Source organism: Syngnathus floridae, chromosome 3, assembly GCF_059516105.1.
Source record: "Syngnathus floridae isolate MCC-2025c chromosome 3, RoL_Sflo_1.0, whole genome shotgun sequence".
NCBI classification, from domain to species: domain Eukaryota; kingdom Metazoa; phylum Chordata; class Actinopteri; order Syngnathiformes; family Syngnathidae; genus Syngnathus; species Syngnathus floridae.
The window spans coordinates 14,412,829-14,428,785 of NC_142415.1; the positions used below are offsets into that span (position 1 = coordinate 14,412,829).

At 38.6% G+C, this 15,957-nt stretch overlaps 1 protein-coding gene across 3 annotated transcripts in view; it reads right to left on the minus strand.

Annotated features, from left to right (window-relative positions):
* Window positions 1-12,604: 12,604 nt before the first annotated feature.
* LOC148400706 (CUB and sushi domain-containing protein 1-like) overlaps window positions 12,605-15,957 on the minus strand; it is a 276,392-nt gene continuing 273,039 nt past the window's right edge. For 2 of the 3 annotated variants that reach the window (XM_088370816.1, XM_088370817.1), the window contains 2 exons: window positions 15,594-15,656; window positions 12,605-13,213 (listed from right to left, as the gene is read on the minus strand). In XM_088370816.1, coding sequence (XP_088226942.1) covers window positions 13,054-13,213; window positions 15,594-15,656 — 223 coding nt within the window. In that variant the 3' untranslated portion in view covers window positions 12,605-13,053. The remainder of the gene's footprint in view (window positions 13,214-15,593; window positions 15,657-15,957) is intronic. The other variant, XM_088370818.1, reaches the window with a different exon arrangement.

Here is a 15,957-nt window from a genome sequence, read left to right on the forward strand (position 1 = left end):
ATATATGCCATAAAACAATGTGAAAAATGTTAGAACATTTTCAAAAACCTTTATTTTAATTTGTGTTACCATTTCAAACAGAAATAAGGAATTTCACACTAAAACAATTTTTTTTTTAAATCTTAAAATATGAGCCAACTAACCAGGTTTCTCTGTGATCGTGGAAATCAATCAAGCAAGCTCACAAAACAGCTTGAAACATTTTCAATTAAGTCTTTGGCAACGATGCATCCCAATAATTACATTTCAGCAATGAAATTTGATGAGTCCCTTTGTTTGGTTAGCACGTGAAAAGAAAGAAAGAAAGAAAGAAAGAAAGAAAGAAAGAAAGAAAGAAAGAAAGAAAGAAAGAAAGAAAGAAAGAAAAAGACAGGACATTTATGTCTGACAATTTGTTCTTGATTTGTAAAAAGACATGATGCACTAAGAACTTTCATGGTCCCTTTATATGAGGTATGATTTGAACTTAGACCAATGGGCTTTGTCCCTGAACTTTCAGGTCAATTAGCACATCTAATCATCCGCACAACAAGTTGACCTTTTCCCCATCAGAGTCATAACAGATACAACAGTACAGACAAAGCAACAAGTCTCAGTGTGATAAATAAATAAATAAATAGGAAAATGAGCACAAGGCTCTTACTCGAGTTAATAAACAGATCGTATGATTTATGCGTAGCTTCACAATCAAAGCATTAGCTGAAATATGCAGCACCTCCTGCCAATTTTCAATTTTCTCAGGCAAGCCCGTAAGATGATAAAGCCTCTTTCATTTGGCACCTGCTGCTCTCAGGCTCAGAAGTCACAATGACAAGTGACAAAAACACATTGACTGCTGTCACACGGCACAGACAGAAATAAGAGGCAAAAAGATGACATGGAAATGTGACTTCACCTCTCATCACCGCAGGACAGACATGATAGATTAAAGTAGATGTGGCCTCCGTCTATCTGATGATTCATTTTCTACACATGGTTGCAGATCAACGGGTTAGGCGATGCAAGTTAACATCTTGTAAGGCTAGCGGCTGTGCAAAGAAAATTAAAGACATCAAATAAAATCAACCAACGTTCATATTAAAATAGGTAATTACACACACTCACTGGCTAAGCAAAATTTATAGCCACATAATCTATGGAGGTATTTGGTCTACTGCATAGTCATTAGTTTGGTGTACTTTATTTATTTCTAATTTATTTAGCTACGGCAGAGAGGACCTGATTATGAGGCCATGTGGCTTTACACCGGAGCAAACTACACTTAATAAAATCTTGGGTTTCTAATTCAACATTTTTATGCGGAGAATTCGTTGACAAAGTACAGTTGCAACTGTATTACGATTTGGGGAAAATTAGTCAATATGAAAAAATATTGTTTCCAAATTGCTATGAGGAAATGAGCTGGATTATCCAAGTTGGCATGGGTTAAGTGAATGGAAAAAACGAAATAATAATTATTATAATGTGAATAAAACACTTTTTCCTACTCAGAATAGACTTATTCAAAAACCAACTCCTCTATGTCTTAGCCCACTCCTCGCTTCAGCCACTGAACTAGAGGTGTCAAATGAAAGGCCTGGGGGCAAGATCTGACCCCACCGCATCATTTTATGTGGCCGAAAAAAAGCAAACAAGGCATGTCAACCTCTATGCTGCTTGCTAAAATCTATACCGAAATTTCAAATTGCTGTTTGTAATAAATACTAACATTGATTGCGAGCATTTTCTATTTACGGATATGAGGAGGTGATATAATCTCACATTCATAACAGCCCTCCACAGCCCTTACGGTTTCCGTAACGACAATGCGGTCCACGAAGAACGAGTTTGAGAAGAATGAGCTTGACACTTCCTGCTAAACCCAAATGTACAGTTTGTCTGCTTCACAGTGAATAACATCCAACCTTTTCATTCTGATAATCAGTGACCCGACAAAATTGGAGCCATGACTCCTTTGGGGTTCTGAAGTAAAGTTTGGAAAAAGCTGCACTAAAGTGACAAATGCCATGTGAAATGTTCAGGCGCTGTTCCCACTATCACGTGATCACTCAAGTCACAGATAGCCACTAAAAGGTTAGCGTTTGGCCCAAAGGTAATTCCGGTGGATATACTTCTAACGTCGAGCCAAGAGAGAGAAAAGGACACGCACCTTGAGGAAAGTGAGCAACTCAGATTGGATCACCAAAGACTGACATTTTTTTTTTCTATATCAAACTGCCACTGATTTTAAAACCTCACGTCGTGGTCCGTGTCTCTCTGCAAGTGGTGTTTCCCTAACTTGCTGCCACGTTGAATATCTGGCATCACACGGTTTAGACGAGCAGCGAGCAAAGGACGAAACAAACAGACAGAGGAGTGTAGGAGAGTGGAAGATGAGAGCGGACTCAGGAGGCTCTTCCCTGAAGGAATCCTTCATTCGCTGTCACATGCGCACACATATGTGACGAGGGAGCGAGATAGCAAAAAAATAATTCAACCACTCTGCCAACTGTGCAGGCTGCCAAAATGATAATCATGCCCCAATCCCTGCAATGATGCCAAAATGCGCTGCCATTTTCCAGTTTAGGCCATAGGCCAATGTAATAAGTACATAACAGCATTTCAGTGTTTCCCCAAGATATGTTTTGTGGTTGTGTCGAAGGCCTCCGGGAAAAGAAAAAAAACCAATATGTAGCTGTGTTACTAAACTCGCCATTGAACGAGATGATGAAATTCTGGGACATTGGATGGTGTGCCAATAAAGTGATTAAACAAGTGATTAAACCTGAAGCAGCAAAGGTTTTAATCTGTGCTGATTTTATCGTGGGACAGATGCACCCTACCTGATAATGACTTATAGGCTGATGCACTCCCGCTCATCTATTTGTTTACAGTTATCATCATCATCAGCTTAATGATAGCACTCTGATCATTTCTTCACATCTGATAAAGATATAGGAATCTCAAGGATGACATAATTTTGTTTTATCTCATGTAAGACGCTCCTGTACAATCTTTGAAACACGATGACAAACTTTTCCACCTCTCCTCCACACCTTACTGGAATGTGGTTTCATTGTACAATGTGTTCACAACTTCCGTTCTGCTGCATAGTGCGTGTCTGTCTGTACCAACTTTTGATAGTTTAGGATTTTTCTTTATAGTGAGTTTTTTTTTAAATTTAATTTCCTTTAGACTTTTTTTTTTCAAAGTGAATTTAGTTGATTTTTTTTCTATAATTTTACAGCACGTCCGTTAGATTATATTAATTTAAATGGTTAAAAAAAGCTTTGTTTTAGCATACTTTTTATTACTCTCAGTATTAGTCTTTTTTTAACACAGGGAGTGATGGTATTTGTCAAGTGCGGGATAAAAAAAAAAGTTAAAAACATTGTGCAACAGATGAAGAATAAAACAAATACAGATACTACACTGTATAACAGCCAATAGAAATGCAAGTGCAATAAGGGCTGAGCAAAGTACAAGTTCACAAATAGTGAGGCAGGACTGGCTGGTGGGATTCAACTTGATCCACTTGTGGACAGTCACCCTGGACTCGGGCTGTGGCTTGAAAGTAGCTCGGGATCTTTGCACGCCCTACCTGCTTATGTCTTTGGTGGAGAAACTCAATGCATGGGGAACTAATTATAAATTAGCCCAATGTTACGTAAGAGTGGGCCAGAAGTGTGCAATGGCTCACATTTTAGGAAAAGGCAGATAACAAAAGATTGACTTCACTGTTTAATTTCACACTTGATTGGCGGGCAGTCACTGCACAGAGGGTCTACTATTTGTATACAGACGAGTGGGGGGGGAGCCGTTTTTCCTTTATATGTCCCCTTCCATATTGGTTTCCATTGCTTCTGCATCGCAATGCCTCACCAAGAGTATATTTTTGGAATGTTATATCAGGCACTTAAAAGCTGTTGAATAAGATATCCCAACAGTAATCACAAATACGTATGTGTTCAATTCTGATAACTGCAAAGCAAAATCATTCATTTTGACAAGGTACTGTATCTTGCCATCTATTTCCTGTCACTTGAAAACATTAATAATAAAGTGAGTAAAGTGCCGGCCAGGCATGATGTATTTATAGTGACAAATATTGGCATGAGTCATGTTCTAATGTTGTGCTTATATTTGTTTCCTAGACTAAGAAAGTCATTGATTGATTTATTTGTGGTGGTGATACCCACATGTTAATGGTCACATTTTACCTTTTGCTGCCAGTCATTCTTTACTAAGGCCCAACAAAGCAAAATGTCCTTTTGTCTTAATTGTACATCTGAAGGGCACTTTCTATATTATTCCATTTTTAAATTATGCTCTCATATGATTCACATGGGGGAACATGTTTTTTTTTTTTTTTTTCTTGTCTCCTGTCATGGATTTCATTGAGGCTGAGTAAAACCCCAAAAGTGAATGTTCTCTGTGGTTGCTCTGGCATGAAATTAAACAATTCTACATGTGTTGTGCACCATCTCTTACATGTTTTGTGTGCCAGATCCAAGATGATTTTCAAAAACAAATCTCAGCTGTTCTCATCACAGTAATTGGAGAAGCTACTTTACATTTGTTTCATTAATGAGCTTCAAGTGAGTGGAATCAGTTTTATTTTACATTGTTGAAATATTCTCTTCCGTTTAGTTTTGTTGCTTATCTTAATTTACTATTTTTTTTTTAAGAATGTTTTCTACAGACATATTAAGTGGTTGCATTCAGAAAGCAAGTTGTTATAATGTGTGCTGCAAATTTATAGTTTCACCATCCTGTCCTATATTTCCAAGCAGGCCGGAGCGGACTGTTCTCAGATGGATTGTCTAGAATCTCTTTGTTTATTGTCTCTGAATTCTCACTGATAAGGTTTGTGAGTACAGGATCAACCTGGAAGTAACTATGCAGTGTTGGGGAAGTTTATTTTCGACATGAACTAGTTCAAAGTTCAGTGCACAAAATGCATAAATGCACTTGTTCAGTTCATTGTTCATAATTGATTTTTTTAAACTAAGTTCATCATGCCAAAAATAAAAAGTTCAGTACGTTTCTTCCCCCCACTAAAAATAAAGGTTGCTGCGAGCTGTTACCCTCTAGCTAGCATATCGGCATTTTGTCATTGTTTTCACCCATTCTATTCACACGAGCATCCAGGTCCTAATATCACCCCAATACCAAAAAATACTTCAATTGCCTTTAATGAATTGAAATAAAACATGACTGTGGTCCAGAATGAGCAAACACAAACAATCTGCTGTAGGTAGTAGGTGCCAGACTAAGGTTGGAAACAAGGGATGTACAAATAAAGTATTCAATGGGCAAAACAGAAATTCTATTTGCTTTAAAACTAGGTTCAGGGTTTCAAATTAGGGTTTCAAACTCGGGTCAGGGTTTCAAACTCGGGTTTCAAACTAGGGTTAGGGCTTCAAACTAGGGTTTTAAACTAGGTTTAGGCCCTAAACTTTGGGGTTTCAAACTAGGGTTAGGGCTTCAAACTAGGGTTGAAAACTATGGTTAGGGATTCAAACTAGGGTCAGGGTTTCAAACTCGGGTTTCAAATTAAGGTTAGGGTTTAAACTAGGGTTAGGGTTTTAAACTACGGGTTTAAACTAGGGTTAGGCTTTTAAACTAGGGTTTCAAACCAGGTTTAGGGTTTCAAACTAGGATTAGGGATTCAGACTGGGGTTTAAAACTAGGATTAGGGATTCAGACTGGGGTTTAAAACTAGGGTTAGGGCTTCAAACTAGGGTTTCAAACTATGGTTAGGGTTTCAAACTAGGGTTAGGGTTACAAACTAAGGTTAGAGTTTGAACCCTGAGATGGGCAAGTGACACTCTTCCATGAGTGGGTAAAAAAATGACCCATATTTGAATCAATGTGTTTTTATACCATTTTTTGTAATTCTGGTAGAAAGTAATACACTTCTATGTTAATAAGGTATTTTATCTAGGCCCACACAACAATGATTTAATGTTTGAAATATCTTTATTTTGAACTTTTGAACTTATTTGAAAAAAACAACTACCTAGAACAGTCATAGAAAAATGTGAACATTGCGAACATCCATTGTGTGTGTGTGTGTGTGTGTCTGTCTGTCTCTGGTCTTCTTATCGTGAAGTGCAAGGTATGGCATATATCTTCCAACATCCATAGCCTTGTAAATGAGATTCTCCCAAACAGCTCATGGACTGATACATATAGTTCTTCTCACTTCCTGAAAACAGGATCAAGCCAATGAAGACTATCAATTCTTAACATCAAGCTTTGTTTTACAGTCTGATTAGCAGGGTTTTATTTTGAAATCTATGAAAAGAAAACGTGGCATCTTTAAACTAATGTGAACTGCTGTTCAGAACCGTTCATTGGCCCCAGAACGAGCGTGTTCACGAAAACGTTCACGAAGCAAAAATGCGCTACGTTCAGTTCATGTTCGACCAAAATATGAACAAGTTCAATTCGGGCAATCTCCAAGTTCCCCCTTCATGGCACAGATGTGCTGGGAGTGGAGTAGATCCAAGTTTGGGTCATTTATCACAGAGCTTGCAAACTCCACGGAGACAAATTCCGACACACCACAACTAATGTGCGAAACGTTTCGCAGTGTGAAGAGCATAGAACACACAAGAGAAGTATAATGCAAATTGCACACTGGAATGTTTTTGCTGCTTTGAGCCCAGGACGTCACCGCTGTGATTCCATCACGAACAAACACATCACCTAATTATTTATTTTTTATTCACCTGTCAGTACACAGCCTCGGTTTGAAAGAAACTTGTGACACCAAGGCAGCACACATTGCCCGAGTGGTTGTATAAAAACTTTATTCTCAATTAATATCTTCAAAATAGCTGATAGTGTGAGTCAGTTTCCTTGACAACAGGTTATGAGGCGGCATTCACAAACTGTATGCTTGCACACATTAGGACTCCTCACACTATTTATTTCTCGCTTTAGATCTTTTATCAGAGGACATGAATGTAGGAAAGGAGGATGTGAAACATTGCAGCAGAATCAAAATTAAATGGGAGCCTCCATAATGTGTTAATTTGTTACTATTTAATCCAGTGATTGCTTTTTGTTTGGGCCAACATGAAATATGAAAATCTGCAACTGCTGTTTGTAGCTACAAATGTATTGAACTACTCTTACACAAGAACACATTAGTAAAGAAGCCATCGTTAACTCATCCATGATTCTGATGACAATAAAATATAGTCTTGGTTCACCACACAGTTTTCAACAAAACATCACTCTGGGATGTGATTAATACTTTTATTCATTTTCATTTGATTTCAAACTGTAGAGACAATATGACCACTTGAGTCCCCCGTCCATTTGAATCTCTGCCTCTTTGCTTATTAGTTTCCATAAACTAAAACAAACTTTTTTTGGGGGTCATTATTGTTTTATTCCATTTTTGTTTCACTATTTAGCCTTGGTGTGTGCTCAACGGGACGATATTCTCGTATATGGTCATTACAACAAATTCTCATGGTGGCCCAAGACTTTTGCACTTCTTTAAAGTTAAGTTAAAGTTAAAGTCCCAATGATCATCGTCACACACACATCTGGGTGTGGTGAAATTTGTCCTCTGCATTTAACCCATCCCCATGTGATTTTAATCCATCCCCTGGGGGAGAGGGGAGCAGTGAGCAGCAGCGGTGCCGCGCTCGGGAATCATTTGGTGATCTAACCCCCCATTTCCAACCCTTAATGCTGAGTGCCAAGCAGGGAGGCAATGGGTCCCATTTTTATGGTCTTTGGTATGACCCGGCCGGGGTTTGAACCCACAACCTTCCAGTCTCAGGGCGGACACTCTACTACTAGGCCACTGAGCTGGTTTATCACCCCATTGCTATTGTGTTGCAACATGCATACCAGTTGGTTTGCATGTTCCTGTGTAAGAGCAACATCAGTCGTTCTGATAATTGATCCTGGCTCTGAATCATTTGATATGGGCCATAATACCAAAAACATTGATTTATTTCAATAAACAACATATTTGCCAATCTACATCATTGATCATAAAAAGTACAGCATGTTTCATAATATGTATGTAGATTTTTTTTTTAAACAAACTCTCCATAAAAAATAGATTTCTGTACAAAAATGTCATTTCTGTTGCACCTACTTCAAGTTAAGCGGCACATAAGGATGGCGAGTCGACAGAAAATGATAATGGAGATGAACACTGCCGTCTTCCTGAAGGACCTCCCATGTGTTAAAAAACATTTGTTGAAACAATCGTGTCATAAATGAGCCACATGGAACTGGAGTGGGTTAAGGCCATTTTTAAATCCTGAAATAAGGAAAAAAAACATCTTGCACTCTATTCCTGATTCATTCGTGCAACAATCAAGCAGATTCCATTTCCAAGATGGACACGCTCACAATACGAGGCTTCACCTCAGGCTGAAACATTTCAGACAGTGAGCTTCAGCTTTTGAAAGAAGAATCAGAAAGTAAGCAGTGCTTTTTGTGCATCTGCAAGCCAGTAGAAGTGAATGTTAGTTATCATATTTCTTGAACCATTGATAGACATTATGGATGTCTGGAAAGGACTAAAATCTGTGGAAACCAGCAATTCTGTAAAAAAAACATCTAGAAGAAGTAATCACTGGTATGTAATCCACAAAGACAATACAAATCCCTCAAAATTTAAAGCAGCAATAAACTCAAATCACTTTGCTGCAAAGATGGAGGTAGCCCACTCTAGTTTAGTGGCTCAAATATAATTCACACAAATAACACAAAATAAAATACAATATCCTTGTAATGTGTACCAAAAAGCAAAACAATACGATTGCGACCATTACGGGGATTGAAGCAAGGTGACTGTCAACCAATTTGAAGCAAGCACATTCAAAGACATGACAAGTTTGTCCAAGATAGAACTTTGAGAATAGGAAGACACAAGGAACTTCTAATCTGATTAGTAATTGCATGAATGCTGAGAAATTCAAATGTTTGATGTAAAAATAAATAAATATATAATTAAATAAAACAAGGACTTGGCTGTGAAATCTATTCTTTTCAGGGGGGCAAACTCAGTGCTTCACCGCATCTCAATGCTGGTTGCTGAGAGGAAAATCTAGTGCTTAGTAATTGTTCTCACTAGATGAAACCAAACTTAAAACTTCAGATAGTCGCTGCAGGCGAGAGACCCTATTATGGTATGAGTAACCTTTGTGGAAGCGCATACACTCACTGTGCATTTACCTCAAATTCTGTGGGTGCACGAGCTCCTAAATGTAACATCTCGCAACGCAGCTTTAATCTTTTACAGGGCAGAATAAACAGGAGTCTACATTTTTTTTGTGCTCAGGCGCACTAGGAGATCAGCCGTGTGCCATCAGCAGATAAAAATAGACCTTTTATTACGCCTGTGGAAACCTAGCAGCCTCTTAATTTCTGCCTCCATTATGCCCTTTTGGCTCTGTGGAAAATCTCAAATGATTTAATGAGATCAATTCAGAGAGCTACTGAGTGCATGCCAGCAAACAAAAGAAAAACAAAAGCAAAAAATGCAAGTCACAATATTATGATGTGGCATTGTTAGTAGTTTTGTGTGCGGCACGCTTTCATTCCAACAGCAGTGCCATTCACTTTGCTAAGATTTACATATAGATTTGTTTTGCGTTAATATGAATACATGTGTTTAACAATTTCCTCTGTTTTCCTAGAAATGAAAAATCTTCTCATGCCAAACGGTTTTTCCATAGAGGTAATTGATTTCTTCAAATTCTTAATGTTCAAGATTATTATGGACTGACTCCATTCAAAAGCAATACGACAAAATGTAAAGTTAATGCAGACAAAGTCATGGAGGTTAAAGAAAAAAAAGCCTGAAGTACAACCCTAATGTGAGAACGCTGTACGCAGAGTGTGAATCTAGCCTGTAGACACTAAAAAGCCAACACTGACATCAAAACTCAACGCAGCATCTTTGACAAGCTTGAGAATCATTTTAGACACTTGGATGATGATGCTGGATCATGAAATATAGCGTTATAATGTTTTGATTTCAAATGTCAGGAGAGAAGCTGGATGCTCAGCTTCTGTTTGCGGCAGTGAAAAAAACAAGTTAATTCCTATAAATGTTATGTCTTAACTTGGTAGGGTATTCAATTGAATATAGGTTAAAAGGGAGTTGAGTTCATCAACACCTTGCAGTGCTCACATCTCAAATTTTTGCTTGTAAGTCAAAGCAAAATAAATTAAAATGAAATTGTGGCTGAATGACTCATGTCTCAAAAGGCTCCTTAGTCGGATCATTTGTTTCTCAAGGCACTACTGTAAATTTATTTATCGCGCTGCACTTTTGCATTACTGTGTTTTTAATATTTTCACGTTTTTGTTTACGCTCGTGTGACAAAGTGAGGGGTATCAGTAATGTGACTCACCTTAGGAATAGCTAGAACTTTGATAGAACATTAATAGAACTAAACTGTATCACTCCCAGAGGCGAGTTTAGCCATGAGACTTGACTGATTCATTGAGCGTTATAGAGTTTGTTTCTTGCAATCCGTTTGGAAAACTCAACTTTTTAAAGATACGCTGCCTTGTATTGATTTGGAGGTTGAAATACAGCAATAAACAGCTTGTTTGTTTAGATAAATTGCACCTTTAAGTGATAAAGTCTCAGGCTGTGTGCTCTTTAAAGTTGTGTATGTGTGTCTGTGTGTGAATGTGTGTGTGTACGTGTGTGTGTGTAGGGGGGTGCATTAAAAGATGTGAAATGGGTGGCGCATGAAAGTGGAAGTGGTGGAGCATTAAACACGTCTTTTTAAAGACTTGCTTGTTTCTGAAAACTTCTACTGCCTACTACTTTTAATGAAGTCGACTGTATCCTATGTCATCTCTGTGTGCTATTTAGGTGAGCATTAAGAGTAACAGCAGTGTTCAGTATGAGCTTTCAGAAACAGACACAGTCAATAACACAACATGGCGCCGGTAAACACGGGAGGTCCATAGGTAAACTCGTCTTAACTTTCTGGGTGGGCTAGAACGTTGTCACGGCAACAACAAAAAGCAGGGTAAAGCAGGTGCTCGCACCTTCAGCGGGCGTGAAATATAAATGTGTATATACAAACACTCTGTAACCCTGTATTTAGCCATCTGTAATCTTTTTTTTTTTTTTAAGATAGAGGCTCTGAATAAAATTCTCTTAATTTGAAGGAGTTATTTTCTAAACCCATTTCAGACCCCCAAAATTACTTTTTTTCACAACCCAGTCAGAAAAACACACTAGTGCAAAATTTGTGCAATTTAAGAGTCTATATAAAGTTTATAGTTTGGGGGGGGCTCCCCAGCAGCAGCAGATTGGGAAGTCCCATTGGGCCACTGGGTTTTGAACATAAAAGTCTGTTCATGAAAATCTTCACGGAAGAAAAATGCCAGAAGAGACAATTTGCCTCTGTTTCCGTAGCAACCTGTCCTCGTCCCAACAGAGAACTTCCTCCGTCCATTTGTCTAATTTCACTCAGTCTTCTCAGTATGTTCATCCACTTTTGATTTTGTGACTGACTGGTACAAAATATCACTTGGCTGATATTCTCTTCTCACCGGAGACTTGAAGACGACGTCGGGTCGATGAACCTGACAGTTTATTGCCTCCAGGTCTCCCCCTTTGTTCAGTCAGCAAGCACGCATTCCTGGCCAGTCCAAGTATGACACTCAGACTATTTGATTGTGTTTGACATCTCTCTGGGAAACTCACAATTGTGTAAAGCATCTCAATAATTTGTGTTTCTGGCTCATCGTAGTCTAGCTATGTTGGACTTTTGTGTTTATAGGTGGTAAGACAATCCGATTCCTGTCACTCATAGAGCAACTTTTTATGGGGCACATTTTTATGGGGAATTTACGTCACAACAGCAACAGTGAACCACTACAGTATAGGAGAGTTGAAAAATTCTAAAGGTTCAGCCTGATAGTTGACAAAAAGGCAATGCTGTAAAATAGTTCAAGTTGAAGGTAACAACAATCACCAAAATTAAGTCCCATGGCTGTCCTGCTTGAATAAAATAAAACCAGGAAGTCACTATCTCAGGTAACAGTATTCTTCACTTTAAGATATAAATAATTTGCCTGGTGGAACTTTAGCCACTATGTTTACTGAATCTACTGGGTATCTGGCAATGTCACAGCAAACTGTGTATTTTCTGGAAGGAAAAAAAAAAACAAAAAAGCACACCTTTCAAATCCAGGTTTAGTCCTGTCAAAGCCATCCTAATGCCCACCGGGTAAGTTTGTCCTGCACCGTTTGTGCTGACGTATGAACCATCTAATTAGGATTTTAAGCCTAAAGAGGTGGAAGGGGGAGAACTGGTTCCCCTGTGGGTCCGACCTCACATCAGTCAAACACGTCTGGCCTGCAGCAGTGGAGCCCTTTTACCACTGTGCATACGTGTGCGTGTGTGTGTGTGTATATATATATACATATACATATATATATACACATATACGTATCTATATATATATATATATATACACACACACACACACACACACACACACATATATATATATATATATATATATATATATATATATATATATATATATATATGTATATATATATATATATATGTATATATATATATATATATATATATACACACACACACACACACACACACACACACACACACACACACACACACACAAGGCTGTGGAATTAGATTGGGCCAACCATCTATCAGTGTGGGAGGAAAGGTACGCGAAGGCCATTGGTGCAGTTCATACTTTAAATTGGACGTTGGGAAGAAAAAAAACTCGGAAATTTGGAGTTGTCTGTTTTTCCTTCATCTCTGAACACGTATCCGCGGACCTCACTTTTTAAGGACGTCACCGTCTAATTTGAGCAAAGACGGAGGCGGAAGATGCTCATGTGACGTAGGAGCAGAGGCACATCACTGTGTCGGGTATGCCGAAGAGCACGCCGCCGCACAGACTACTACTCCACATGATGAGTGCCAATCATGAGTTTGCTCATTCGTCCTGATGGTTGAACCACATCACGGACAGCTCAGTTGGACTGTGCTACTCATCGAAGTAGCGGCGGATATGCTGGACTTATACCACAGTGCATACTGTGTTGAGTGTGGTGTCGAATCGAACGGCTTTAGCCTCAGTGGGCTTCATGTTGGTGTCGTACATTGGGTTTTCGAATGATGCTTGACCATTGGTGCTTTCATGGCCCACGTAGCCATTGAACTGGACCTTAGGGCGGGTTCTGGAAATCAGAAGACAAATTGTTGTTACAGCAGATATCATTTGAGAATGTTAAATGATAAATAAAAAATGACCTGTACAGTGATTTGAACTGCCAAGTACCCATGTGCTCTTCACGTATTCTAAACCAAAAGTTTAAATTTCAAACAAATATCTCATTTAGGATCATTTCTCACAGCGGCGACACAAAACAGTTTGACTATCACTGTTAAGGGAAAAACGCAGCAGTCACTGAAATAATTAGAAAATAGTAAAAATAATACTGAATAGATAAAAACAAAATCTATATTGTTCAGAATTGTTGTCCAATAGAATTTAGACACTAATCAAACTGGCCCAGACAAATGTGACAGAACTCTCAACAACTTTGTTGCACACCTTTCAAGGCAATCCAACCATTTCTGAAGCTGTCAATAAAACGTGTGCACCTTCTCAGAGAAGGCCACTTCAGAATAGTCCAGTGCTCTTAGCAATTCTTCTGTGTTTTTAGCTGTGTGTTTTGGGCCACTATCATCATGCAAGACTCTTAACCTGCAGGTGACATGAAACTGTGTGACACTGAGCAGAATAATTCCAGAATGCCTTGACAGCATTGAGATATGATTGTACGCTGCACAGATTGAAGATCCCCTGCGCCAGATGTAGAAAAGCCATCCCAGAAAATGGCATCCTTCATCTTTCACAGTAGGTGCAGTTTTCTCTTTCTTTGAGCTTAGAGCCGATGTGACTCGCTCCACTTTCCGCAAGGACATTCACTCATGATATTTGTGCCTCAGTATGTATTTTGATCAATTTTACCAGTTTCAAATTATTTCAGTGACCATTCTGTTTTTTTTCTTTAACAGGAGGCAAGAAAATTTTTTGCCTGCATTGTATGAGGATTGTGTAGTTGAAACACTCTTCGGCTCTGATCTCATTAAGTCTGTGCGCGTGTGTGTGTGTGTGTGTGCATGCGTGGGTGTGCGTGCATTGGTAAAATCCAACCCCAGGGAGCCACAATGCCCACCTTATGGGCTAAACCTATTACTATACAAACGTGCACACACACACATAAAAAAATCACACAACAAAGACTCCCCTGCATGGCAGTAGTTCAACTCACTGCATTAGCTTCTGTTTGTGGCTCTGTGTGCAATACTTTAATTTTATCGCTGGGATGAAAAACAGCACATGTAATTGCTTTGACAGTATTATAGGGTCTGCACAGGCATACAGGCCAAAGCAGGACAAACTGCAGGGGACACTCTCTCACTCTTAGACTTTCATTAAAAACACTTTGTTGTAAAATGCAATGATAAAACACTATAGCATAATGCGACAATATTGTCGCTGTTGGCTTGGTGTTGTGGAAGATTGTGTTAGCATGCAAAAAGGGCATGAACTGGCAATCTGAAAGTTTTGGCAGATGAGTCACAAGGCAATCACCACCGTGTGAGGTGTGTTGCATGGACTCTCACAAACACATCTTGCCAAGATTCAATGATAAGCCAATGACCAAAAAGCAGCATTTGAATTGAAAATGCCCAGAAATTAATATAAGGCAAAAAAAAAAGGACAGAAGGAAAAAAAACGAGTCAGACATCATTATTGGCAACCACAATGTACCCCATTTTCCTCATGTTTGCAATTCACAAGTGGACACAGGGTAAAAGCTTTCATACCGGTAATTAAATTGTGCGTTTGCTGTTCTGTAAACAAAATAATTCTATGCACAACGGTGAACTGATGTATGCTAGTGGAATACAATACAAGTTCTAAAATATGTCATTCTGTCAAATGCCGTCAAATAAAATGCTTTTGTCATCTTAGCGAGTTGCAGTTAACGTCGAGTGGAAAATTTGAAATGAATGATGATTCAAACAGCGAAAAGATTTTCCAAAGCCAAATGCTGTACAGTAGATAAAAAATCAAACAGAACAAAAGTGTAATTTCCTGCTTAACATAAAGAAAAGAAAACATAAAAAACAATAGCAATCAATTGCTCAAATTTTCGAGGGCTACGTATATTTGTTCCTGATGACATCATGCTGACATAGAAATGACAATGAAAATAAAGACAAACTATAATTTGCTTATCTTAGCTTCAAATGATTGCTGTTCAGACACAGTAGGGCTGCACAGCTTTGGTTGCTTCAAAGCAAATTGAAATATATGTTAGCCCAATTTAGAGTGTGTGACTTTTATTTATTTTTATTTATTTGTTTTTTGTTTTTATATTGCATCACAATATTAATATTCCCTGCATTGTGCAGCCATACTCCAAAGCATGAAATAAACCTACAAACTGTAAACAAGCGATGGTGAGATTGGCGGAGAATGTGGCGGCGGGAGGAGGTCTGGTTGCCATTGGAAACCAGATCAATGACAGGCGTCAGTCTTACCTGCCGCCAGGCCCCCAGGTGTCTTTTGGTCTTTCATTGTCATCTGTGTCAGCAGACAATGTCCTGCATACAACCATCAACTTTAACATCTAAGAACATGGCACAAGCACGAGAACAGCTTGGCTAAGCAGTTTAATGCCAGTAATTCTCAAGTGTGATGCAAGTACAACTAGTCATACATGGGCTACCTCTCGTGGTAAACAGAAGAAATGCTTAAACTGGGCAACTTTTTTTATGTAATCAAAGACAGGACTAATTTAGATGGGTGATTTGAACTATTCCTTCCATTTTTTTTCTCATGGTGAATGTGAGGTTCCTTCTTAATGGACAAACAAATAATTCAAATTTGTTTACTTTTAAACTG